At 39.3% G+C, this 27,818-nt stretch overlaps 2 protein-coding genes across 6 annotated transcripts in view; one reads left to right on the top strand and one right to left on the bottom strand.

Moving 5' to 3' along the window:
• Positions 1-15,482, bottom strand: part of lrmda (leucine rich melanocyte differentiation associated) — a 207,673-nt gene extending 192,191 nt beyond the window's left edge. For all 5 annotated transcript variants that reach the window (XM_034237741.1, XM_034237744.1, XM_034237745.1 and 2 more), the window contains exons 1-2: positions 15,249-15,482; positions 14,644-14,744 (exon numbers count right to left, since the gene is read on the bottom strand). In XM_034237741.1, coding sequence (XP_034093632.1) covers positions 14,644-14,744; positions 15,249-15,290 — 143 coding nt within the window. In that variant the 5' untranslated portion in view covers positions 15,291-15,482. The remainder of the gene's footprint in view (positions 1-14,643; positions 14,745-15,248) is intronic.
• Positions 15,483-21,080: 5,598 nt separating this feature from the next.
• LOC117560723 (zinc finger protein 503-like) lies at positions 21,081-23,854 on the top strand. Its single transcript, XM_034237672.1, is given in 3 exon segments — positions 21,081-21,615; positions 21,970-23,187; positions 23,189-23,854. Coding segments are annotated over 3 exon segments (1,674 nt in total). The 5' UTR covers positions 21,081-21,360; the 3' UTR covers positions 23,390-23,854.
• Positions 23,855-27,818: the final 3,964 nt, after the last annotated feature.

The raw sequence follows: 27,818 nt of genomic DNA, 5'->3' as shown, positions 1-27,818 counted from the left end.
AGTCCAACAATTTTGGAGCAATTCATCCTAGGCTAAAAATAGGAAACCATGGCCAGAATATTTAGCCAGAATGTTGAGTTTTCCTCAAGATTTAAGAAGACAAGTGTTGTGCATGCACAGGGTGACCTTACAGTAAAAGAAAATGTCAGGGAACAATCTGTGACAAATATGATGATTGTTTGACTTTGTTAGCTGTCGAAGTCATATGATAAGAAGAAATTGGCAGAGTTGTTACTGTCACAAGAGAGTTTTTACTGTAGTAGCAGGGGAGGAATACTGTAGCTGCAGGACTCAGAATTCAGTGCAATTTCAGGATTTTATTTGCAGGTAAATGTATAGTCATGGGGCTTCATGATACATACAGTATATAGAGGTCCTGCTGAGGTTGCATAATTCAGCTCCATTCCCATTTGTTATATATATATATATATTTCCCCGAAAACATGCTCCTATGTTATGTTAATGCAGGAAATTTGAATCTGACTAATAAACTATTGAATCAATATAATATTAAACCAATGTATTCGACAAGTTTGATTGCACTGCTATTTCTTTATGTGAAAATATTTCCGGTCTTTGTGGTAGGATTCGCTGTCGGCATGTGAAATGACAATAAAATATCTGAAGTGATAAGCACTGTTAAAACTTTTTGAATAGATTGACAGTATATCCAATGTTTGACGGACAAACAGAAGTCAGAATATTAAATTATCCTGACTATGAATGCCTCCTTGTGCTCTAGATTAAAAGGGAATATAACGGTCTAAACCACAGGTCTCATGACTCAACACACGATTCTTGTATCTACGTCATTTCCTTATTAGTGCCAGCCCCAAGAGAACACTCAGTCCAGAAAAGGTTTTACTTTATGAGGTCAAATGCATATCAAAGTTTCACTTTATGAAGTCAAACTCATTTCAAACAATATTTGGTGTTGTGTGTGGGACTTAACTCAATGTAAGTGATGTATGTCTTTACAACATCCTGATTGAACTCTTATCACTTCATCAGCGTTACACAATATGGGAAATAAATGTTGAGATAATTGTAGGATATAATAATGATCATGTGCTAGCATCCCTAATGAACTTTCACAGCGTAAAAGCAAAAGACGGCCTCTCTCTGAGAACTGTATCGAGGAACAGACATGAGTACTCCTGTACAGGGACTTTGACGCCTGTCACAAAAGGCTTGAGACAGCACTGTTCCTCTCATTAATCTCCCAACAGAGGAAATGACTAGACTGACTGGGCTCGACATTTTTTTTGTTCCCCCATAAAGAGAAACACAGAAGAGCTTGGAATGAGACTCCACACATTATGAAAGCTATTATCTTCAGCTGCCAGTCTTGGCGAGAGAGAGAGAGAAAGCTGGTAATCCAAAACTAATAGGCAGAATGAGAGGTGCAAAAAAGTAGGAGACTGGGTCAGATCATCTCCTTCTCTCTCTTTCTTTCCAATTACTGACAGACAGTTGAGAATATGAAATGAGACTGTGGAATGAGGAAATATTTTCTCTGCATGGTATTAAACCCTGACAAAGTAAAAGAAAATTGATGGTGGTTTCAATTTTGACAATTTATTAAATCTGACAAGATATTAAACTGATTTCAAAACACAGACTGTCTGTATCATTGCCAGGACAAAATAGGATGTTCTCATCTTGGGTCATAAAAAAGATTTATTACTAAAAAGAGACAAATTGACATTCTCAAAATGACTGTTCCAATCCCATCCTTTCATCTAATTATCAGGCTAACAGCAGAGCCCGATGTTTACAACAAGACTCAACTGGCACCGATCCTCAGACACCAAACCAGTGAAAATAGCAAGCATGACATAACTCAAACAACTTGATCTGCAGTCAATCACTGCATTCAAAATCCTTTCACATCCTCGATGACTGCAGGACACTCATCTACTGCACACATCCATCATCAGAGAGTTTGCCAGAAGGTCATTGATGGTTCCAATAAAAGACTATCCAACATACAGAAGAAGAATATCAATAGATATGACCACAGCACAATATAGAGGCTGTATTTTGCATTGTTAAAATGCTTTGAAAAATACACTTAGTTATAGGATCTTCTAATTAGGGCATATTGCTATCATGATATGAATGACAAATTGTATACGTTTATTTATGCAGTCGTTTAATATAAATGTATACACATGTATACTCACATTTGTGACGCTCTCTGAATATATTTTTGCACAATTCTGCACACGTCAGCACAGCCCTCTTTAACATATAATACACAGTAGTTTGTCATATATTATCATATATTCATTGTCCTCAGTTTTTAATCTAAATGTGGTGTAAATACTTAATACTTATTATTTTTTAATGCTAAATAGTTTCTTTAAAATATGTTTTTTTATCATTATTGTGATTTTACCTACTCTTACAACTCTTTTTCTTAGATTTTTTATGTTTGCACCACCATAGATCAAAGCACATTTCTTGTTTGGTTAAATGTACCTGTCAATAAACTTGAATCTGATTCTATGTATTAATTCTTACCCTAGACTGTATGGTTCGTTCCAAGATCTCATCTATTTTCAGCTCAAATAATGGAGAAAAACCACACACTTGGTCACACAAACCTTTCTTTTTTTGCTTCCGGATATTCTTTTAAATTCTGGGTACCTCAAGCATCCTCCACTGGCTCCACCACTTCAAAAACACACCTCATGAAAAAATCAGGAGGCCTGTCTGACATGTGTCCCCGTGCCCTGATGGCATGCCAACACCAAAGACCAGCATTGATTTTCTGTAACGCGGGGTTGGATTAGCCCTCTACAGGGATTAGCTGCCTGTGCAAGGCCTCGGGGTTCGCTATAAAACTAATAATTAATTTAAACAGCCGGGCCCATGGAAGGATACACTCACTACACGTTCGCAGCATGAGGCGGTGAGTATGACTGACGGACTGTCTGGCACTCAATGAAAAGAACAGCTGAGCGTATTTATAGGACTACTGTATAATCACCTTGCTTCTGATGATTACCTTCTTAATTGCACTGTGATAGTTTATGCTACAGATTAATATGATATTATAAGTATTTAACCATTAGGCTTAGTTTAATAACTATAGCTGCATGGTCTCATTAGCAGCCGACTAAAACTGGTAGGGAGGTGTTGGCTGATAAGATCAAGCTGTCATCAACACGCTCACACAGTTATCAAATCATAACACAAGGTCATAAAGATACAGTATGTACTCAAGTATAACCATACATGTCTGAAATAGACAGCAGCCAAGGTGTTATTTGCAGGTTGTGTGGTGACAACAGGCTGGATAATCTAACTGCAAACAAAGGCAGAAAGTGTCTCTATGCTAATAAAAGTCTAAGTGACTCTAAGATGATTGTGTATCAACACTGTCACCTACTAATTAATTGATTCTTTCATACAATATACAATCATTTTAAGTCACAATATGAAGAGAAAAAAAGTGGGGTTTACATTGGGACTATAATATAAGAGGGGCTATAAGAAATTGTCCAAATTAAAATGATTTATGTAACAAAATGGTTCATATGAAAACAATTGAAGCAGTTTCCCTTTGGGCAAATAACATAAAATACTAAATAAAGAAATAAAAACAGTTGCATTTCATCCACGACAGGTGTATAGCTATTGGCCCTCAACTTCATAATGAAAACATTGCTACTAAATAAGGGCTTTTATTTATTCAAAACACAAAGAAATTCTACATTATTTTATTGAGTTTCTACTCACACCCACATATTTTGAGCTGATCTCAGTTTATTGTGAATGGAGGAAAAACAATAATATTTTATATAGTTTATCAGGGTAAAACATGACTGACATTATTTTAAGAACTGCCATATCGTCAGATAAACTGTTGTGGCACCTTTTAACCTATATTTATTCAAACAAAAAAGAAAAATATTCCTTTGAATGCAGCACATGCTCCTTTGCAATGGTGTTCTTTGTTTACAGTTATGTATACAAATGCATTCAATAGTTGTGTAATAAGAATGGACATTTAAACGCCTCTATACAGTAGGTGTATACTGTAGGTTTACATTTAAAACTCCCTCAAAAAACAAGCCTAAAGCTGTATGAATAAACTATCCGAGGACAGATGGGTATTTAACTTGAAGTGAAACCCAAACAATGAAATCCATGGTGAAGCATCTCATTGTAACCCCTGTTATCATTCCCCTTTCTTTTACCTAGCTGGCAATAAGGGTTTCTATAGTAAGAGAAGGTAAAGGGATTTCTCCTTCTCTTCTAAAGACTTTGATCTGACTGACACACAAACGGCCCTCAGATCACAAGTCTGCAGACCCTGTTGGGCCTCTCTGGCTGGTCGGCTTGTACATACACTTCGTCCCTATGAGGATTCCTCACCCTCCTCCCATTTCCCTTCGTCTTTCCCTTTATCCCTTCTTCTTCTTCCACCTCTTCTGCCTCCTCCTTCTCCTCCTCTTCCTCTTCTGTTTGGTGTTTTGAAACATCTGAGTTCAGACATGTTCTGAGCTTTGGAGGACCCAGGGGCCCGAGATCCAGACAGAGGGAGAAAATAAAGAAACTCTACAGTGCCCAAGGTGCAAAAGCTATCTCACCATTATCACTGGGGAAAAACTCTTAAGCATCACCAAATGTCTGGACAGACAGAGGAGATCAGAAGACTGTTTGGTCGGTTGTTCACATAATCAAACTGTCAGCTAATGGTGCATTCGGCAGCTCACAGTGGAATCATTTGAGTCGATGCATTTACCCTAATGGAGAGACAGTGTTTTATGATGAAAAACAGAATAATAATAATATTGTTCTACACAGACTGCAGGCTCAAAAATGGAAGGGTTGTTCCTTGTACTTTTCCAGCACAGACATGTCAGCAGCATGGACATGAAACATGCTGTCACTGTTTCTTATCTCAATATGTCCCTGGGTGGAAAAGTGAGGCAACAGCTTACTGATGTCTTACAGCCTGCCTGACCATTAAAACATATTTCCATGCTGATGGATGTCAGATGTACCCTAAAAAATAATTCATAGCTCGCCCTTGATTTCTGAGACCATTCCAAACTACAGTTTTCAAAACTTATTTTTCATTCTTCACAAATGGAAAAAGCAAATGTAGAATGTAAAAATGATTGAGAAAGGGGAGAAGAAGAGGGCAATGGGTTAAGAGCACAGGGGCTGTTATCTCCCACAAATGATCCAGTCTGACCAATATCAAGTTCTTGGGATGGTGGTTTGGAAGGACAGTCGGCGTTTATAAGTGAAAGCTGTGAAAGACGTGAGTGGGTTTATCTGAAATGGAAACAGGAAATGAGTTACAGCTGTGCGGAGAATGTGGCACAGCTGTCCAGGGCCAGAGATGGTTTAAGCATTCTACAGGAGCGCAGAAAAAAAAAATGGACTCATCCACGAAGGCCGTTAGGGAGCTGAAATTGAAGGGCAAGCCAATAAAATGGCCCACATGTACTTTACTTTCAAAAATGGCAAACGATGATTAAACCTGGATCAAATCATAGAGGTTAGGAAAAAAAACATTATTCCCTAGTCTTCACCAAGATGTAACGGCAAATTCTTTTAATAATCACGAGGCCTTCAAAAACTGTTATCTCTAATAACAGCTTCCAACTGCATTTTATGGTCATAGGATTTATTCATCAACTGACAACATTAATCATGAAGCCCTCTTAAAAAAATCATCCCCTAAAATTCAAAACATGGCAAGAACTGCAATCATCCTCTAAAATCTTGGCATGAGTACACCAGTGTATCTGTCTTCACTTTTCACCCCTGGGCTTTCTAGAAAAGGCTGTGAGAGATTGAAAGCCATGAAGCGACCAAAACTGCCTGGACCATACTAAGGAAGCTCCTTTGTTCCTCTTCCAAAACAGGCTCCAAACTTTTTTTTTCAAATTGGGTCCCAGCCAAGGGAAGTAGAAGTATGGCTGCCCCTCTCCATGCTCTGTTCTAATATGTTCCATGCCTTCCAGTTGCTTACATCATCAATCTGGGAGATGGCTAAGTGTGATGGGGTGAACATAAACAGAGTTTGAGCTATGGGCTAAAATAGACACAGGTTTTGTCTCAAAGAAAAGTTGGCGCCCCTTTTCCTTTTATTTATTTGGGAAAATGCTCATACGGAGAGGTCCTAATCGCTGGCTGGCATCCTGAATGACTTTGCATGTATTACCTACTTAAGAACCAGTGCCGCAGAGAGAGAATTGAAGGAAATGCAACAGTCTACAATAACCAAAATTCACCCACATAATCAACTTCAAGCATCAAGATTGTTATTGACATCTGAGTGCCAGTCCTAATCATCTCCCTTGTAATGCTTGCTTTAAAATGCACACCCTCATGTCAAAACCTGAGTACACATTAACTCTCCCCAAATCGTCTACTTACTAAACATGTCACTGATGAATTATACATCTGACATTTTCCCCCCTCTCATATGTACGTGTTGCCTCTACAGAATGTGTGTAACAGTTGTAACGTATTTAATAAGCGCATGTTTAAATATGTACGAGAGTCAAGATCTTAGCCAGTTCACGCAGTGTACAGTAGATGTTTACGCAATATCAAAAGACTCTGCTGTGCTTATCAAAATGAGTAAGACATATGGATGGTTTGTTTTTCACTTGCCAAAATAGTAAAGGGAGTTTGTCCACTTGGGCCCCATCAGGTCAAATCATAAAGATCTATCACTGGCTTTGCACTCTGCTAAAACGCTAAGGAAACATATTGTAGATTTTAAGACCCTTTTTATTCAGCCAGACTGTGTACTAAAACTAATTGGATTTCTGTCAATGGAAAAAATATATCCCTGGGACAGCTTTGAACTCAATAGCTCTGCCTATCCAACTGCACATGAGGGAGTGAGACCTTGCCACATGCCAAGCACCAGGGAGGAAAAGGAAATTGGTGGTCAACATAAAATATTAAAATAGCATGGTATCGAATTTTTTGAAAAATGATGTCAGGGCGGCTAATTATGGCCAGCAAGGCAGTGAATTAAGCTATATTTAGTGGGTGATAATTGAAATCATAGCTGTAGTCATTACCACTGACAAGTTTCTAAATAATACCCAATAAATCCCCTCTTTTTAGCAAAGTCCCTGTGACAGCTGGCAGTGCTGAAACATATAAAGTAGAGAAACAGAATCTCTTTCCCTTTCTTTCCTCTCTCCCTTCCTCCCTGCCTCCCCCCCAAACTCTTCTTTCTTTCTCTCTTAGAGCCAATAAAATGTCAGCTTTTATTCTCCTCCTCCAACGTGTTGGCTAGATGTCAGCAGACCCTTCTAAAGCTCTGCCACTGCAAGTTGAAGGCCTGTAAATCTCTGTGTCAGTGGCACGCCATCCGTCTTGGGATATACAATAAAAAATGTGACGCAGTCATAAAAGGAATGGCATCGCTGCCCAGTATATATAATGTGAACAAAAGGAACATAAAGATGTTCCATTCCATTCAGAATCCGAAACCACAAGATGGCCTTATATTGAAGGAGAGAGGAGGAAGTGGCTTGCCCTGGAAGGCTGATAGCAGCTCCTGACAGTGATTAACAGATGGTTCCCCTGCCATCAGTGGACTTTTGTTGTGTTTTAACAGAGAGATAAAGATTTATACTATATATGTTATACCAAGAGTAATGGAAATGTGGAGTTGATAGACTAGCTGAGCGACTGTTCAGTCAAAGCATGATATAGCTTATTCCTCTGTGCCATCCACCTCCTGTGTGGTCCAGAAAATATTAAAAACACATCTGTGAACCACACTGTTGCTGTGGGTGACATGTTCCTCCATTATGATTAACATGGACACTGTAGTTTATACTGATTTAAACCACTGTCCTTCTTCTAAAGATACTCACTACAATGTGTGTGGCAATCATCTCCCTAATAAATGCATTGTTGACTTTAGTTTTGGTACAATGTGCTTAAAACTACAGTGCCCACTGTTTTTGGAATCGACAGAAAGTTTTAATAAGATGATGCTATATCTTTATATTCACAGCAGACAGGGTAGGGACGTTGTTGAGTAGAAACAGATTACCACATTGTTTGTTGGTTTTGCCTTTTCACTGAATTTGTTGACAAGACGAAACATATTATTGCAAACACAGACAAGAGTCTACGTTTATCTTTATTCCTGTTTGCTTGGCACGCATCATGTTCTTTTACAGAATTGAAGCAACTCTCTATTGCAAACATCTTTACTTCGTCAACGTTTTGGGAAACTTTAAGGATGTTGCAATGTGTCAACCGGATAGTTTGTTGCCATGGTAATACTTACCACTTCCTCAAATAAACATGGCAGAAGTAGTAAGTAAATGAAAAGGGAATAATGCTGGAAATGAGAGTGGAGCTTTCATTTTAAAACCTACATAAATACCTTAATATCTATGGAGAAGAAAGCTTTACTGACAATCTAATACAGACTCTGTAGTTTAGTATACAGTAGGCTATGTGTTTAAAATGTGTATTTTTTATTAATAGTCCCAATGCAGCAAGAGTCAAACACAAGGCCAGATGTACTTGGATGAATCAAACATATCTTAATACATGGTAGGCCTCAGAGCATATACCACATTAAATGAGAACCATTAGGGAGGATAAAATATGCAGTTCTTCTGCAAACATCTTCTGCCCTTCAGGCATATTTTATCACGGCAAATTTAGAGTAAAAATACATTGCTTGACACAGAAACACAAAAACAAAACAATGGACGTAATGAAGGCCACTTTACTGCGGTATTGTTGCAATTTGGAAAGGGCTTTCAATAATTTACAAGTTGTCCATTTCGCCAAAGGAAGAAAAATGATGGCTTTTAGTTACATTTGAAGATTGTTGTCTTGATTGACTTAATGCAGTGAGAGGATTTGTGTCAGATGTGTATAATGTAACCTTTAACAGATCTATCCAAAGACATTAAAAGCGAGACTGTCAGAAATATAATCTCATTTCAAAGTCTTAAGTCATCACATGTGATTTTGATTAATACAAAAATATATATTCTTTACTTCTTCAGTAAAGGAATCCATGGCTTTCTGTCCTCGACAGGGAGAAAAGTGTTTCCAGCAATCACAAAATATCTGATAAAAGCTTAAATTGGAAAGATGGAGGAACAAGACAAGCTATCCATTAAGCATAACCTCTTTAGCTCTATCCCATCACTTTCCCAGGAGTAGTAGTACGTCGTTTAAAAAAAGCACTCCCAGTGAAAATTAAAAAGGTTGTTTTTTTCCACCAATACATACTGATAACAAAATATAAACCTCCTTGATATGAATAACTTATTTCCTGCCAGACCATATCTGTCCCATCACTTTGGTTTAAATCTCTTATGGCTGGCAGAGCTCGGCATTCTCCTTAATTGATGAGACGCAGATCAGTTTATCCTAGAATATCGGCCTAAACAGGCCTGATAGATTGGATATGGAATATATTTGCTGAGCAGAACAGAGTATGCACCACTATTACCAGACACACACACTCTACGCTCCCAGTTAAGTGATTTGAGGACTTCATACTGCCAATGTTTCATCTCCTCTCCTCCTAACTGACACTTTATCTGCATACCGGCATCTCTGAAGATTGAACACTTAGGCAAGACAATGACAGGCTCTCTTGCCGTTGTCACTTCTCATTCTAGGACTGGTCTAATGCCTCTTACTGGGCTTCTGCCAATAACAGACCCCCCGGCCCCTCCCCTCACCATCAAACAACCAGAGTCTACCTAGCCTGGATTAGAAAAGGAGCACTTGATGTCTGTGACACTCATTTGTCAATTAACAGGCCCCTTCCCGTGTTGACATACAGCGACTTGAAAGACAGAGCGGTGCCTGGGACGAATTAAGAGAGACAGATGAGTGAGGCATGAGCTGCGGAGTAATACTATAATGTTCTTTAGATATGAATATAAAATGACACAGCTGACAGGCCATACAAGGTTTTATTTCATTTCTCAGTGTACCGGGCCTCCCTACTTTGTCTTCTTTGTTCTCTTTTCATCAGACTACTTACATCTCATTTTGACAGCCAGGCGACATTTAGAGCACTTTCGTTTTAAAGCGCGAGTTAGCATACTTGATTTGTCATTAAAATGCAAAACGCCTGCCATCACCAACATAGCCCGGGTGAACACATACCCCCTCAGATACTCACAGACACACACATACTGTACACACACATACACAGGTAGCTGAGGTTAATCTGCAAAGCAAAAGTACAATATGGACCCCTCTTTCTTAATGGCAGGCTGAATTTCGACTTAAAAGTCGAGAGTCAGGAGTTCATCTGCTACACATTATTGTGGGTATAAATAAATGAAGGTTATTTGTGGTCGGAAAATTAAAGACAGCTGCTTTGCTCCAATTGTATATCTAATTGGCGAACAGATAAAAAGACAACATAGCAAGATCAGGATGGGATGCATGCTAATTGAGGCTTGGCATTAAACGCATTATTTATGTTGCTAACGGGGTGTGTTAAATGTCCTTGTCTAACTGTAGACAGTATACAGGTCAACCTCTTCAATTGATGAAGGAGAGAGTCAAGTACCAGTGCTACAGGTTAACTGGATTCCCTGTAAACAAATGGTAAATTTCCTCCGAATGCATCCGTGGTTGCTTTAAGTGTGTGCATTAAGATTTCAGAGCATATTCATCTACACTTTATTGGAGTCTTAACCTATGATGAAACTGCAATGCCACTAAGAATTACTCAATCTCATGCAGCCATTGACAAGACAATAATATTGTTGAATAAAACCTCTCTGAAAGGGTCGCAACAAAGTGAATATGCTAAAAGTGGTCATTATTGAAGGCTTTTGTTGTAATAGTTTGTACAGATGTTCCTATTTTGGTGTACATTTCTAAGCACTTGAATGTAATCAAGTCCTGCTGTAGATAGCAATTGTTTGACAGATTAGATCAACTGGAATGATCAACATTATGATCAACTAAAGCAAATATTTGACAGTTGCGAGCAACATTTTACATTCAATTTACAGTAATAGCCATCACATGTGGTGAGAGGACAAGTGATTGGCAGATATAACTGGCGAAAACAAATCTAAGATCACTTTCAGGTTGGGTCTAAGGTTGTGCAAGAGCTGCCATTGCATAAATGTGATTTGTTTATTAGATGCCATGTCAGAACAGTGAGGACCTTTATCCTCAGGTCTAATAACATTAGGTTTCATCCTGTGACTCACCGACATGTGTCCTCCTCAAACCTCATGTGTCCAGGGCAACAGCACTGCAAGTAACAGATGCAGGCACCCAAAGTGCACCCGAGTCACAGCGAGGGATCATGTCAAGACAGCACATGCCCACTCTGCATTGTGTACACACCTGACCTGGAACAAAGTGGACGACACAATACTATCCAAGCCCGTCCCGAGACAGAAATCTCATCGTGAGCCACACTTCTCAACACATTGATGAGACAGGCTGACAGTGCAGCACACAGAGCGAGAGGTGTGGGTGTGACAGCTTGCTACCATAATTTCATCCTGCCATTACCTGCCCAGCCACTCACAGTTATGCTCACAGAGACAGATGCACAAACACTGCATGCAAGCAAACATGGGCAAGCATACACACAAACATAAACATATGTGCAACACACACACAAACACACAGTAAAGGTGCCAGTACATTTCTTCTCATTGTGGCTCATTGTCAGGTGGCTGGATGAGTGTTGTCAATTGAGCTGACAGAAATAAGCACATTAGCTATACAAACTCTGGCAATGCCTCGCTCTCAATTTGAGTTGAGCAGCATGAAGAAGTACATGATGCTGAAGGCAGACCACAGAGTCTCAACAACATGTGCATCTGTTTGCTAGAGCTGACACTGAAACAAGGTCATAGTGCCAATACAAAAATGTCTCAACTATCTGACATGCATGTCATAGATTCCTGAAAGTTGAAGCTAGGGAGAAAATGGTTACATAATATTGTGTTACAAAATTAAATACAATCTGTAATTATGGACAATGTCATATGGCGATGAGGCTTAGCTTGAATGTTGTCCTTTTTTAAGGAAGCATGATCAGTATGTAGCTATAATGGCTTAAAGATATGTGAGAATCTAATTTACTATATACAACAACAACAACAACAAAAGAATCACACTTCCTAATATATGGAAGGTTCATTTATATCCTACAAGGGGGAAGTGTGCCTTTACATTTATTAAAGCCATAAGAAGCTGTGTGTGCTGACATTTATAGTTGAACTATTTATATCAATATAGTGTGCCAAATAATAGTGTAGTATTTGATTTTATCCTCACCACAAACTGAAAAGGTTTGCAGGTGCAGAAATGCGTAACCTTTTTGTGGAACGTTTTTCACCAATAAGCTGTGAGTCTGGGGTCCCTGTCTATTAGATGCATTCTTATGGGGATCAAACTACTGAGTGGGTGGCTATGCCTTAGTTAGCATAACACTTTATCACATGTTGAGCCGCTTATTGAATTTCACAGCTCGACTCACCCGTGATCTCCCAATGTTGTCATGTGATCACCCACAGACACCAATAGTGACAGAACAAATGTAAGAAACAATAGTGGATATATATACATTTGTAATGTGTTTGGTGCTAAGGTTTTCATAGCATGTTAGACATTTATATGTTATAGCTATGGATAGAGATAAAGAGATCATGTTGTGCTTATGATGAGCCATTTAAACCTACTGTATATAGGAGAATAATATGAAGCCCTATGTAAGAAATCATTTTGCTCACAAGCAGCCATCAATCAATATTCCACTGATATGAGCCCCAAAAGGTTTGAGCACCACTTCATTGCTTCTGCACCGCTTATCTGCCCATACCCCCCTTTGAAGTTTAGTAATGATATCTGACATCTGAGATTAGGCAAACTGAAATTATTAATGAATGAATAATATCTGAGTGATAAATATTTGATTCTGAACATCACGTCCTTAATGTGACGGGTTCAAAGGCGAGAAACATAATGCCAGCCTTGATCTCACTGAAAGCTACACACAAAAGGGTTGTTTCAGTCGGATTTCATAAAGACATAAGATCGTTTCTTCTGAGGTAACGCCAAGACATCTACTGTTTGTCACAAGGAAGTCACAATCTGATGGCTATCATAATCTTTTAAAGGAAAGGTTATTCAAAAGTCCAGTCACTACAAGTTGATAATGACATAAACAACAAGTGTGTCGGAGGGCAGCATGACTAATCAAATATAAAACTCATGAACATCATCTCTCTTACTGATGGTAGTTTGATTATAACACTCTACCCAACTTTCATCAGGTATTTGAACAAGCATTACAACAGTTCCTTATACTGTAAATACATGCAGGGTAACATTTGCTAATATTTGTGTGGGGCCATACAAATGACAAAGTTCATTTGGACCACAATATTGGTCAGTGTTGTAAATATACCTGCCAGAATCTGGACATATAATAAGTTTAAGAACAAACATACTGTATTATACAAACTGTTATTGGTTCAAGCTATTCCCATCTGTTAGTTATGATGGCATTTAACTTAATAGCCTCATAGCAGATTGTAAACAAGGTAACACTGCTAGAAAGTACAGAAACAAACCCTAACCCAATTTGACCAAGTGTTGTACACTAAAGAGACTTAAAGATTTAAAACAACACATGCAATTAGATTTTTCTGTATATTGAGGATCCTTTTAACAAGGGCAGCCGCCATACTTAACTATGCTTATAGTAGTCTTCATAGACACTACCTTCTGTAAAGGTGAACCGCATACATGCTAAACTGTGTGAACTCATAAATACAGTACATTTTAGGTCAGTAGGTCTCATGTTGTATGTGTCAAAATCAAAAGAATATGTTTCAAAGGCTGTCTCTATGTCACACAGCTATACACATTCAAAGGATCTTGCTCAAAGGCACTTAAAGAGCTGACCCATACAACATATTTTTGCAGCCTTCCAGAACACTGTGTGTAGTGCATCAGTACTGCAATGATTAAGCAGTATGATGCAATTTGAATCAGTTATATTGAGGACTACACACGTCAAGCACTGCCTCAAGACAAAACACTTCAACAAAAAAGTGCCTCTTTTGAGACGGCTTCATGTGCCTGACAGTCATGAAAAGGGTTCAGAGACAAGAGCACCTTATAACCATCATCTCCTTTCTTTTACTTGCCAGATCAACTGTGCTAGTCCTGCTGTTGAAATGGCAGCCCCCTCTGAAGCAGCTGCCATGAGGTGTTCCTTCATGACCTGACAGAGGAATCTTTTCTTCTATTTGCCCCCGAATTAGCATGTCACATTAATCGATCACGCCTTTTATCCTGCCCCAGCGTGGCACCAGCCCAGTAATAACACTCATTCAGCTCTTTGATGTCATGATGACACTCTGACCACCTATAGACCCATAGCACACATTCAATTTATCCTGATGTAGAGATGCATGTCTACCAGCTACAAACTGAGACAGACAGACAGACAGACAGACAGGCAGGCAGACAGACAGACAGACAGACAGACAGACAGACAGACAGACAGACAGACAGACAGACAGACAGACAGACAGACAGACAGGCAGACAGGCAGGCAGGCAGACAGACAGCATATACATCCAAGAGTACAGCTTAGCATCTGCCATCTACCTGAGCTGGTTGAAGCTTAGATCCAATCTTCTTGCAAACAGGCCATATGTGTCCCCAAGAAAGTCTGGGATGTCCTTGCAGTCATGTCCGATGTAGGAAATCTTTAAAAGTAAAAAAAGAGAGACAAGTAGCAATAATACAAACACACCCCTGACATGCTAAATGGTACTGTTCATACAGAATGTAACAATATTAATTATATAGAATGATAAAGAATCATCAGTGAACCACACAGTGAGGATGAAGGCTAGGTGCAGAAGTGTGTACTGCAGCCATGCTATTCATGTTGCTAAATAATAATTTTTCAAAACCTTTCAAATGATCATTGTACAGTCTGCAACACTTCAATATGTTATTAAGTTGCATGTTATTGCTGCATATTGGAGGCATTATGCTCTCCAGAGAAATTGTAGGAGGATCTGTTAAACTGAAAGTCACTGTAACGTACAGTGTGTCACATGACACCGGTCATATAGGAAATAAACAAATCCCCGTATACATTCAGCACTGGTAATCTCCACTTTTTAAACGATCACTGATAACGTAAACCTGAGTAAAGCAATAGGGGCGAAGTCCGACAGAAACATTTCCCAAAACAAACTTACTTGAGTCCCATTCAAAGCGACCAACGACTCGTTATGTGCCATCACTTTCTCCTGAGGGTGACAGATCGGTTTCTGTGTTTTCAGGATACGCTATCTGAGCTGATATCCAAAGTTCTGCTCAGAAACCCGCTGCTGTCAACATAAAATAATGCCTATTTGTGGTTTTAGCCCGGCTACTTTGGAGAGCTACTGGCGCTTTCAAAATTGACTTTACAGTTTCCGCGTGCCGTTTGAATCAGCTGACCCACTGTTTTGCGGAAGCACCAGACTGTAAGCACGCGGACACAGTGTTTGTTAGGGGTATAATATGAGTGCTGCTGACTGCCTCTGGATGAATAGACAGTAACCTGCAAGCATTAGCTTTACTTGCATTTGAGAAACACGTATGATTTAAATTAAAACACCTTCACATTGTAAAGAAGACAAATGTGTTTTTGTATAACAAACTCTTAACAGCCAGGTAGACTATAAGCACCTGATACACTGCAGGAATAGCCTGCATGTTTTCAAGTGACTATACAAAGTAGCCTACCAAGAGAAGTTGTAAATATCTTCTATATCATGGTTCAAGAATCCATTTAACTGAATGTAATGCCTTAATTTGATGTCTTTTTTTCCAGCCCACTATCACAACATTTGCTGAATTTGCCTGGGACTTTACAATCTGTACAGCAACAACACCCTCATTGAGTGTCGCCAAACAGCTAAAGCAGAGGTGTTAGCTAGGCTACTACTTTCGCACTGTTAGGAGTGGGATTTACAGTAGCTACAGTAGCCAACCTGAGATGCAATAACAAATAGTTATTGATGAAGATACACAATATGGTTTTCAAAAAGCTACTAATGATAAAGCATGCGTTCCCCCTGTTGTATGAATTAATCCATGTAGCCCTGCATAATGTATATTTGTTAGAACCCTATAATGCTAAGCCCCAAGTTAATGAGCTGTCTGTCTGCTTTGTCTGTTCAAAGGGTTGGTAGAATTTTCTACCATAAAAAGTTCCAATAAAAACAGTGCAGATATGTTGCCTTGATGTGTGCGTGTGACAAACACAATTCTTATAAATGTCATTGTATTGCCAGATTAAGGCAAAGCTCTCACTGCCATATCTCAGAATCTGAGGAAATCATATTAAAGGTATATTATCACTCACCACCAGGGGCAAATAAGAAAACACGATTGTTTTTGTTAGTTATTGTGCAAAGGTCAAAGACAAAACGTGGAAGCAGGAGTAAAACCCTATTGTATTTGGTGACTGATTTAAAACCTATGCTCCTGTTCACCCATCCATAGTTTTGGAGTATAATATTTGAGTTTTAATTTCCCCCCAAAGAGCCGTTTAAAATGGAACATAAAATGAAATGGCAGCATGGACAGAAGAACAATAGGGACAAAAACTCCTTCTTTGCTTGGTAGAATAACTCTGAAGGAATTATATGGGCTTCACGCTTGGCATGGCAAAAATAATGATAAGTTTAACAATATGACCAACAGGTTTTACTTATGGTTATAGTCGATAGGCCATGGATACTACAGCAGTTAAGCTTTGAATGGTATACCTCTTGATTGTATCAATATTGTATAATTGTAAACTGATGTTAGACAGACCAACCTTGATCCTAATAACATTTTTGTTTGTGGCTTTGCTGGTTTGCAAAGTAGTGCAACAATGTGTATTAACAATGACTAATTTTTAAATATTGCAAATATCTTGTGTATGTGTCTTGGTCTAGTCTAAGATTAGATTTAAAGTCACTATGTATACATTATCCTTAACTTTTTGCATATGTGGACTATATATAAACACTTGTGTATCGGAATCTGATAGGTTAAACATATTGTTTTTTTACACACTGATTCACCAAAATATTCGTTATTCATACACTCTCACACATTACATTGTTATTATGATCCACTGTGCTCTGAGAGCATGTCAACATACAAGCAGACTTTGCAACCTAAAGCAGCTAATTCACTGCTATGTTTACTTCTTGAAGCTAATAAGTAAATACTTGCTGTAGTGCTCTGATGAAGTACGACATGCATACCTGCATAATCTGAGGTACATAGTGGCACTCTGGAGAAAGTTTGAGAACACCATGTTGTTCCTGAGCTTCACTGCATGTTGTGTGACGTCACGTGGGACCTCCCACACGCGGAAAAACTCGCTTTCCCTCTGCAGCCTGCCGGAGAGAGAGCGCGAGGGTCTGCATGGCTCCGGTCTCACTGTGCCTTGCGCCTGCGGTGCTTCACATTTTACACCCTGTGAAAGCTGATGTGTTTGTGTAATGCCAAATTGTTTCGTTTAAAAAGAAGGACTGCGTCTTAAGTCGTTACAGTGTTATTTGTTATCCTCTTGCCTGTCTACGTTTTACATCGGAGCTTAGTAGGAAATGATTCCAGGTAATGTCGTCACGGACTTTCCTGTAAACCTGTATCATCCTCCTCGGAGTTTTACTAAAATATGTAATAGGCCTACTTTATGCATGCATGTCTTTTAAAATGTTTGTATGTAGCCTACCGCCTGTCTCCTATTTATTCCATTTCTATGTTATCTGATATTTTATGTTGTGCGTCTATTAAAAAAAGTTGTTTGGTTATTGCTAGTATTTCGCCACACAGTATTTAATAGAGTGAAAACGGACTGAAACCACAATGATAAAAATAACTTCCTTTAATTTAGAGCTTCAAAATACCCTGAGCCTGTTAAATAAAAGTACTTTGGTAAAAGTATAAATATACGTGGAATTTGATGGTGCAATTAGGAAAGTTGTTAAATTGTGTAATTTATATTTTAAATAGCTATACACAAACACTTTTCAATGTTGATGTATATAAATAAATCATGGGAATTTGCTTGTTTTGCTCCATAGCAAGAAGACGGCACAGCATATAGTTAACAGTTAACCTGCAAGTCCAACATATTTCCCCACAAGATGTAAATAGTTGTATTTGCATGCAGAGAGTGATTCATAAACATGTCAGTGTTATGAAATATATAGGGATATTAAAACTTTCTATTTAAATATCATGAATTATGGTCGCAAAAATGTGTTCCCATTTAAGGGGAATGCCGAGTATTTTGGTGTCTGGTGCAGAAGCCCATTCGTCATACGGACAATAAAGAGGGTTTTCGCCTGACAGTGAAAATTTATGGTTGCCCTTCTTTGCCCTAATAACTCACATATTGTGTCACGGACTGACAGCCCTTGCAGAAAGCAGCAAGCCTGTTATCAATCACACATCTTTGCATATTGTGAAACGTCCCCCCTTTTTTTGTCAGACAACATTGAAAACATTTAAAGAAATAGAGATGAGCTCATTTAGACTTTTGCCCCATTTTACGAACTCTCACATTCAAATACATTTGATTTTGAGCTGCTGTTTATTTATAACACAAAATGATGACATGTTCATCATAGAACATATAATTAGGACTTGTTTTTTAAATTCATAGTTTGCAAAACTGTAGTCAGCCATGCAGACCAGTGTAGGCCTATAAGTAAAAGTCAATGTTTTTTAACTGTTAACTAACAACATGTGTCTTATTCTTGTTTAACAGTCCTTTGTATTTCTTTTTTTTGTAGTGTATTCTACTTTTTACAATGTTTGGGAATATTTGTTTAATATTATTTAACTCAGTTGCCTATAAATGTAATCCTAAATTGAGTTTGCGGCAGATTATGAACTTTGTTTTATTTATAGGATGTCGTTTTTTTTTGTTTTCCACCAAAATCATATATTTGGCCCCTTGACTGTCCACTCCAGGTTTTCTTGCTCTCCAAGTTGACCTGTCAAGCAGATTACCACATAAAGAGATTAATGGCAGAGGCGGGTTGCAATAATAATCGTTTTGTTTGATGTGACAACTTTGATAGGCGTTGATTTACTTACAAACTGATAGGCTTTTAATTGAGCGCCTCCATCCCGATTGAGATGAAAGGAAAACCGCATTGAAAAGCTGCCCGATTGCCCTGGAGCCTCAATACTGATTAGCCATCTCAGCGGTGAATAGTTCAAGGCATTTTAAACTTCTTTTCTCAACGGCCTGACAGACCATTCCTCTTCTTTTCTTTCTCCCTGTCCGCTTCTCCACCTCTTAAAGAAAATAAATCATTTTCATTGTATGTAAATAAAATCGAGCTGACATCAATATAAAATGTCTGGATTTCTTTTTGTCGCCTGTCTTTGTTATTCTTGTTGCAGATGACAGTGTGCCCGAGGCAGATGACAGGTTTTAACAACACAATAGCAGATGCGTTTAGCCGAAATGGACAGGGTTCTGTTTTGAGAGACCGTGATGTTTCACCGGGTTGTTGCACATTATCATTTCTGAATGAGAGTTTACCCTTCAGGTTGTTTAACGCATCTCGGAAGTATACGAAACATTAAATAAAGTTGAAAATGTTCATACTAATATTTTGTTATTGTTAACTTTCTATTTTATTAATTCTATTATTGTTTACATTTTTAATTCAGATTTATTTTGTTAAGGAAACAGTTTTTTCAGGGTTTTTTTCTTCCCAAAGCTTCTTGTTGACACCATAATCGGCCGATTACAGGAAAAGCACTTTGGCACCGTAAAGCCCTATAACAGCTATACTTCATAGAACATGTGAGGACTGTCTGCAAGTTATTATAGTTTCATCATGTGTGTCTCTTCCGAAGGGTTTAATGACTAACTCGGAAAGTTACATACTTTTTTGAACAGTGTATAGCCTACAGAATAAAAAAAGTAGTTTAATAAGATTTTTCTTTTTTCTCTACATAATGAGAAAGGGGTCGTTTGCCTGAATAATCTAACATTTAAATGGAAATGGATTTATTTCCTCCTAAAACTTTGTGTCTCCTGCAGAACGTCTATCTCCCCATTTGTTCTTCTCCTGCAGTCACACTGGCATGTAATCAGCCACAATAGCTGACATAAATCAAGCGCCGGATTGACAGCGTCTGACAAATAACTGATTGATTGCGGTGGAGCAGAATTGACACTTGACGGAGGGGTGGAGATAGAAATAGAAGGGCGGTGTATATTATACTGAAAACATGTGACATTCACATCCCTCCATCACTACATTGGTCTATTCCTGTCAACGCTTGTCTGTTTAGGGAATTCAAGCTGAAATGGTTGGTTTTATGTTTGCCAGTGCGAGAATAAGTCCAAGTGTTGGCCGTGCAAAAAACACAGTGTGCGTGTCTCTGGCTGGAAACCGTTTGAGAATAACAAATTAAATACTTGTTGAGATAAAGATAGACTTCCAAATAATAAATCTCACCTATAAACTTCGTTAAGTATTATTGTGTTTGCCATTAATGGAAATAAAGAATGAAAATGCTTGAAAACACAGTTTCCACAAGTCGATAGCTTTATATCGATCACAAATTAGTTCGTTTAATATTAGACAAGGATAACATAACATTTATTTGTGTTTGTTATAAATGAATGCTTTGTTACTCTCTACCCAGCAAATTAGAGGAATAAACAAAGCCGTTTGATTTAGTCTATGCTAAAACTCAATGACGACTTCCATATGGCGAATTTATATTTTAAAAAGTGATTGAATGAGCCTGATTTATAAGTTTAATAGTACATGGATTGTTCATCTATTGTATTATTCACTCTGAAACCTGGTGTAAATGAATCCCGTAGCCCCACATCCAAAAACGTGCAAGCGATCCCACTAACCAACATATTTAAGCCTATCTCCTCCCCCGAGCTGTCGAAATAGAGGCGCTTACAAAGAGGAGAACGTCACATCCCCTTGACCCTCCAATCACCTCAGGGTCCCATTTGATTGGAAGGCGGCAAAGGCTTTAATCTCGGACTAATTCAGCTGCTTTTGAAGTGAACATTTCTACCAGTTCGTACTTCGGGAGTACAGAGCGAGGACCTGCTACAGACGCACTCAAGACTCTCATGGTGCAAGACACAGCTTCGGATCTGCGATAACCTCGCACGGTTTCCTTCCACCTCGCTCCTTTACTACCAGGATTACTTATTATTGAATCGTTTTACAATTATTTTTCCCCGAGAGAGAGGCTCGCTGCTTTTTAGATTTTCTTAATGAATCTGACGAAAGCATCACCGTTTCATTTCCTGACAATTGGGACATGATCACGTCGCCCTCGGCGTCTGTCCTGAAAAATAGTGGTATTTGTGTAGTCTGGGAAAGCAGCAGTTCTCGGAATAGCAGCTCATCGAGCATCAACAAGCCTTTTCTCCACTCCGCACCCCCGTCTCATCCACTACGGCAAGCAAACCGACTTCCCATCAAGGTTTTGAAAATGCTTAGCGCACGATCGGGACACATTTTGCACCCGGAGTATCTGCAGCCTTTGCCTTCTACCCCGATCAGTCCTATAGAGGTAAGAGTCGATTGTTATTACTTATTTTACACATACAATGTAAGATAGCCCATTTCAGATTGGCTACTGCTTTGAGAAACAACGTTTGGGAGCCTATTGTTTTATCCTTTACTCTATCCTGTCCAATTGTGATCCCGGTGTTTCACACAGTTATGTAGCCTACTATGTGCAGTTTGTTTTGTTTTTGTTCACGGAAGAGCCGTGCGTAATTACCCAATATATATTTCCGTTTGTTAGTGCAAATATCCCTAGTAAACGGCTTGCTTTCAGACTGTACATTTTGTTATCATTACATTAAGTAATCGTTCTTAGTTTAAGTTGCATTTATAAACATATATGTTATCTTTTTTGCAGCTTGATGCCAAGAAAAGTCCCTTGGCTCTGCTGGCGCAGACCTGCTCTCAGATCGGCAAACCGGACCCACCCGCCTCCTCCAAATTATCATCCGTAACAAATGGATCTAGTGAGAAGGAATCTAAATCCGGTCCTTTGAAAATGAGTGACATCGGTGTGGATGACAAATCTAGCTTCAAACCTTATTCTAAGCCTTCAGATAAGAAGGACTCGTCTTCAGGCGTCTCAAGCGGAGAGAAGTCTGGTTTCCGAGTGCCGAGCGCCACCTGTCAGCCGTTCACTCCGCGGACAGGCAGCCCCAACTCCAGCACTTCTGCCTCTCCCATGCCATCGGATGGGAAATGTGGTGACAGGGATGACAAGAAAGAGTCTGATTGTAATAAAAATGGCTCTACGGACGGGTCTGGCACCACTAGCCACAGCAGGATAAGCGTGAGTTGTGGTGGAATTAACGTGGAGGTCAACCAACACCAGGAGACGACGCCTGGCACTAAAAGCTCCTCCTCGGACTCATCATCTGTAACTTCTGTATCCTCCGCCTCAGTTCTCGGGTCAGGGCTTGTGGCGCCGGTTTCTCCTTACAAACACGGGCAGACAGTTTTCCCTTTGCCTCCTGCTGGTATGGGCTATCCCGGTAGTTTGGCTGGGGCCTACGCTGGGTACCCTCAACATTTCCTGTCCCACGGAGGGAGCTTGGTAAATGCACAGCTGGCCAGTTCACTGGGCTGCAGTAAGGCTGGATCCAGCCCTCACGCTGGGGCTTCTCCCCCGTCCATCATGTCAGCCAGCCTTTGCAGAGACCCTTACTGCCTCAGTTACCATTGTGCCAGTCACTTAGCGGGCGCAGCCAGTGCTTCCTGCACGCACGAGTCTGCTGCAGCAGCCGCGGCTAACGCCATGAAAAACAGCTACCAACTAATGTACCCGACGCACCCCATGCATGGCGTTCACTCTGCGCCACAATTTAGCGGACACCCTCTGTACCCATATGGGTTCATGCTCCCCAATGACCCTCTCCCCCATATTTGTAACTGGGTGTCGGCAAATGGACCGTGCGATAAGCGTTTCTCCTCCTCCGAAGAGCTCCTGAATCATCTGAGGACTCACACTGCTTTTACTGGAGCAGAGAAGTTGATATCTGGTTATCCCGGTTCTTCTTCACTGGCCAGCGCTGCAGCAGCGGCCATGGCCTGCCATATGCACATGCCACAGTCAGGTCCCCCCCGGGAGCCCCGGAACTTTGGCTCTAAGGAGCCCGCATCACGCGCTAGGACTCAGCAGCCGCTACCATCCGTACTCCAAAAGCCCCCTGCCCCACGGTGGCCCTGTTCCCGTCCCTGCTGCCACCGGCCCTTACTACTCTCCTTATGCACTGTACGGCCAGAGACTCACCACAGCATCAGCGCTTGGATACCAGTGAGAGGAAAAAAAGGACTTTAAAAAGTTTATAGAACTAAGAATGCAAATATAAAGACTTTTATATTAACAGTGCTAAACTTATGGGCGGGATCCGTGGACTTCACCTGTAGGCTATGTATTTATATGTCGGCTTGAAAGCAGGCGATAATAGCTGCACATTTAAAATATTTGAGCAACTCAAAAAGTGCATTATGTTGAAACTGAACTCTAGGTCAAATGAAAACACACGTTGTACTAATTAAAGTAGGGGTCTTCATTTCGATGTTAATTTGAAATTGCTATGATTGTATTTGTTCTTATTTAATGTCTCATTGAGAAGAAAATAATTTACATGCATGTTTGTTTCTTAAATTTCAGAAATTGTCCACATTTTAAATTGCCGTTATTTTTCAGGTGTACACCTCGGAAAGAGAATTGGTATTTTTTGTATGTATTCTGGAAAAATAAGAAACAATTCTGTTCCATATCTTCGTGTGCCTCATTTTCTGAAGTATTAACATCATATTGTGTACATTTATAGTTGGATTTATATTCCACTGACAATTCTGAAAATTGGTCTGGCTACTTAATGGGATTCAGAAAACCTTATTGATCATATCCGCAACATGGCCGATTTTCCTGGTTGTCATATACTTCCAAAAACAAATTAATGTTTATCATAATTTTGGACAATTTGCTGATATAGCCTAATGTGCATCTTTATTCTTTCCATTATATCAGTTTATATGCCAAATAACTACGAAGCTTTAAACAGTTACTTTTACCAGAGCACGTGTTTTAAAGTTTAAATGAAACTTAAAAGAGAGTGTGTGTTTGAGTGTGTATGTGCGTGTGTGTGTACACAGAGTTAAACGTGCTTCATAAAGTTAAGTTGTATAAGATAATTTAGTTTTCTGGTGGGTAAATCTCCTTAATTAGTTGTTAAATATTTTTATTTGACAGGTGTCGTAGGTTTATTTGCTAAGTAAAACTTGTGAAGTAGGCTACGCCAGGAAAATGACAGCAGTTTTTTCTGTGGTCTAAAAATACGAAGCACAGCTAATTGTTTTACATTTGTAAGAAAAATAAATTAAAAAGAAAAGAAGGACAAGGACTTGAGTAATTTGCTGGCTCTCAGGTTTAGTGAACTATAATTTTAACAAGCGTCTTCAACCAATCTGTCTTTATTTAGGATACAACTGTGGGCTGAGAACAAGCCTCTGGTAATCTATCAGGGTGACATTTAACGTGGAGGCCATTCACTGGTTTATATATAATTTGTATTGGATGTTTTTTTTTCATTACCAGGAACAGTATGATATTTTTTAATTTGCATTTGATAATCTCACCCACCTGTAAATCTAATGTACACAGCACTACATTTTCTATTAAAAAAGGATCTTGTGGAAAGCAATGGGATTTTCATGAAGGTACAAACACCAACAAATCGTGATTTGATTTTGCAAAGACCATGCACATATTAAAGTTATAAATATATGAACAATTTAAATTAAATATACGTAGCCTATTTTATTTTTAAATTGCTCATATAACGTCAATTGCACACAGCACGTTCCGTTTGTGCAGTTTTTTGTGAAGAAAAACCAGCTCCATACATGAGCTTGTTGAATATATACAGTGAATATATCAAAAACTTCTCATTTGAAAATCGGTGCATGTAAATAAGTCACACAGCCACATTCATTAGCTACCCATAGGCCTAGTGTATGACATTAAATCAACATGGTGACAAAAAGGGCCTGTATATATCATAAGTATATATTTTCCTATATCTTCGACTCTTTAAAACAATTAACTTTGTGTTTCGGCTCTTTTGAGTATTCTTTTAGACCCAGCTGTATTATAGCCTGGTTATCATTATTTAGAAGAAGAACACCCCTTCTGGAACGCTGTCCCTTGTCTCTCGCACAGCGGTTATTCAGACGAAACAAACTCCTCTCTAGTGTCTGAGGCCCACACGCGTCCTAAACTGATGTAATGACGGTGAAAGGGAGCAATTTCCATTTTTACCCACATCATGGTGGCTGGCAATTTATCATGTGCCCCTCCCCCTGGCCCTGTCACCGGAGGAACAGGCAGGCACATGTGTGCATGAATTACCAACCCTCCCACCTACCCAGCCCCTCCCCCCCCCTCACTGTGAAGATTTGACACAGAGGAGAAAGAGAACATGGGGTTATTAGAGTATGCAGGAGTATTAAAATGCGCATTGACTTGTCCATCAAGACCTGAAGTGCTGAGGTGTGCATTGAGCTCCACAGAACAAAACCACATACCTCCAACCAAAGCATGATGGTACATTTACAGACTTAATAATTAAAAAAAACAATTGATGATGATGGTGATTACAAACCTACTTAATTTATATATTTTTCATGAATTTAAGATGGATTTTATTGACACAATTAATAGTCTGGTGAAGGTCTTGAGCGGACAATGAGCTGTTTTAGGGAGATAACTAATCTGACCCAGTACAAATTAATAGTGTCATGCCTATAGGGTTTCATATGGCCTCAGAGCCTGCCGAAATAAAAATAAGTCAGAATAAAATGCAACAAGTAAGCAGTAAGGCAGACAACTTTAGGGTAGTTGACACTATAAAGTCTATAATTAACAGAGGTTGTAAGTAAGCAGATATTAAATAACACGTATAATAAAGAGCCTCACATGCTCCTGCCTTCTTTGCCTGATGGATGCTCTTAAAAATGCACATCTACATTGGCTGCAATGAAACAGGACAAAACACAAAACATTAAAAAAGGTATTAAAACCCACAAGTCTTTGACAAAATGCTTTTGCTGTGCTTCTTCAGTTTTCTGGTCCAGACCTAAAGCGAGCCATTTTAAATTATTGGGAGATACTTGGATCCTAACAGAGCGAGAGAGACACTGCAGGAAACCTGGCAGGACATCTGGCGAGGGAGGGGGGGAGGACCCAGGACGTGACTCACACACACCTAACCCCATATTCAACCCGACTGAATTACTACCACTAAAGCTGTCATTAGCTGGTGTGTGGCACAATATAAAGACATGCCGTTGTCTGCAGTGGCAAGTCTATAGTTTGTGAAACAGCTGTGTCAATAAGGGGAAGCTGCTATAATGTTCAACCCCATACCAGACATAAGTCACGCAGTGATTATTATCTTTTATGTATGTATGTGTGGTTGTTTTATCAGGCTGCGATTACAACATAAAAGCTCTCAGTGATGGGAAAGAGAGACCTATCAACAGTGGCTTTGTTTGGAATGTTGACTTTATGGGCACTTGATATTTTTGACTTGCAGTAATGTTTATAGTATAGATTGTTACTTTTCAAATACATTTTACGCTTACTTATGAACCTCAGAGAATATTACCATCTCAGTCACTTTTTGTACTCTACTGTACATTAAACAATGCACCTATGTCTCAACTACGTCTTTGATATCCAATTAAAGGTGTCATCTTAGCGGGAACACCTGCCTGTCATTCTCTACAGTATGTGTGATTTATAGTGATATGGGCTACTGAGATGTCCACATCTTCTGTGATTGTAGTAATGAAGCCATAAAGTGAGCTACATGAAACAAATCTGAAACCCAGTCCGCACAACCAGGTCTACCGCTTTAGGAAAATCTGTACTAAATCAGCCTATTATCCTGGAGATTAAAAAAATCAACATTGTTTTTGGTCACGTCATATCCATCAAAGCAAAAGCACCCTTTTTACTGACAGACTGATCCTAGAATGTAGTCGCCAACTGAGAGCAGTAATAGAGCTAATTTGGTTTTCAAAATCTGTGCCAAGGCAGACAGGAATCCCTCACAGCTCTTCTACATGTGGTTATCCTCCTCATTGATTTACAAATGCAAAGTGCTCATCCAGGTGATGCGAGAGAAGTGGCAGTGTTGATCTCTCTGTGCCACTCAGATGTGGAACCAGTGAGACACTTTCTTGTGCTTAGACAGCCAAATGAGGTAATTTCTGTCTGCTTTGGGATCTACGGTGCACTGGGGTGTTTTAGTGTTCAGATAATTTGCCCATTTTCTGATTCTGACAAAGAATATTTTATGGAAATGCACTCTTACTCCAGGCACCTTAATGGAGTGTGTTGGAGTAGTATGCACACTGATGAGGTTGTTGTCAGTCACTGATACATGTAAAAAGCAGAGAAAATGTCAGGCATGAGCTCAGCTGCAAAAGGCTTTTTGCCTTCATTTGAAATCAGCAATGCCTAAGCACTGTATTGCAGGGGCGTTATGGCACACAATCACAAGATTATTCTAATTGTTTGAAGCTGTGTGGATACAATATAAGACATTGTACAGCATGTATCTTTGTGAGTATCCAGTGGATTATCAAAGACAAAGTCATCAGACCTAATTTTAAATAAACGCATTGGCTTTCCAAGTTTTTGACAGGTTGAGGTTTCAGTCTACCACATAATTG

Source organism: Gymnodraco acuticeps, unplaced genomic scaffold, assembly GCF_902827175.1.
Source record: "Gymnodraco acuticeps unplaced genomic scaffold, fGymAcu1.1, whole genome shotgun sequence".
NCBI lineage: Eukaryota > Metazoa > Chordata > Actinopteri > Perciformes > Bathydraconidae > Gymnodraco > Gymnodraco acuticeps.
Note: the sequence above shows the minus strand (reverse complement) of the source record. Positions and strands in the feature narration are given on the sequence as shown.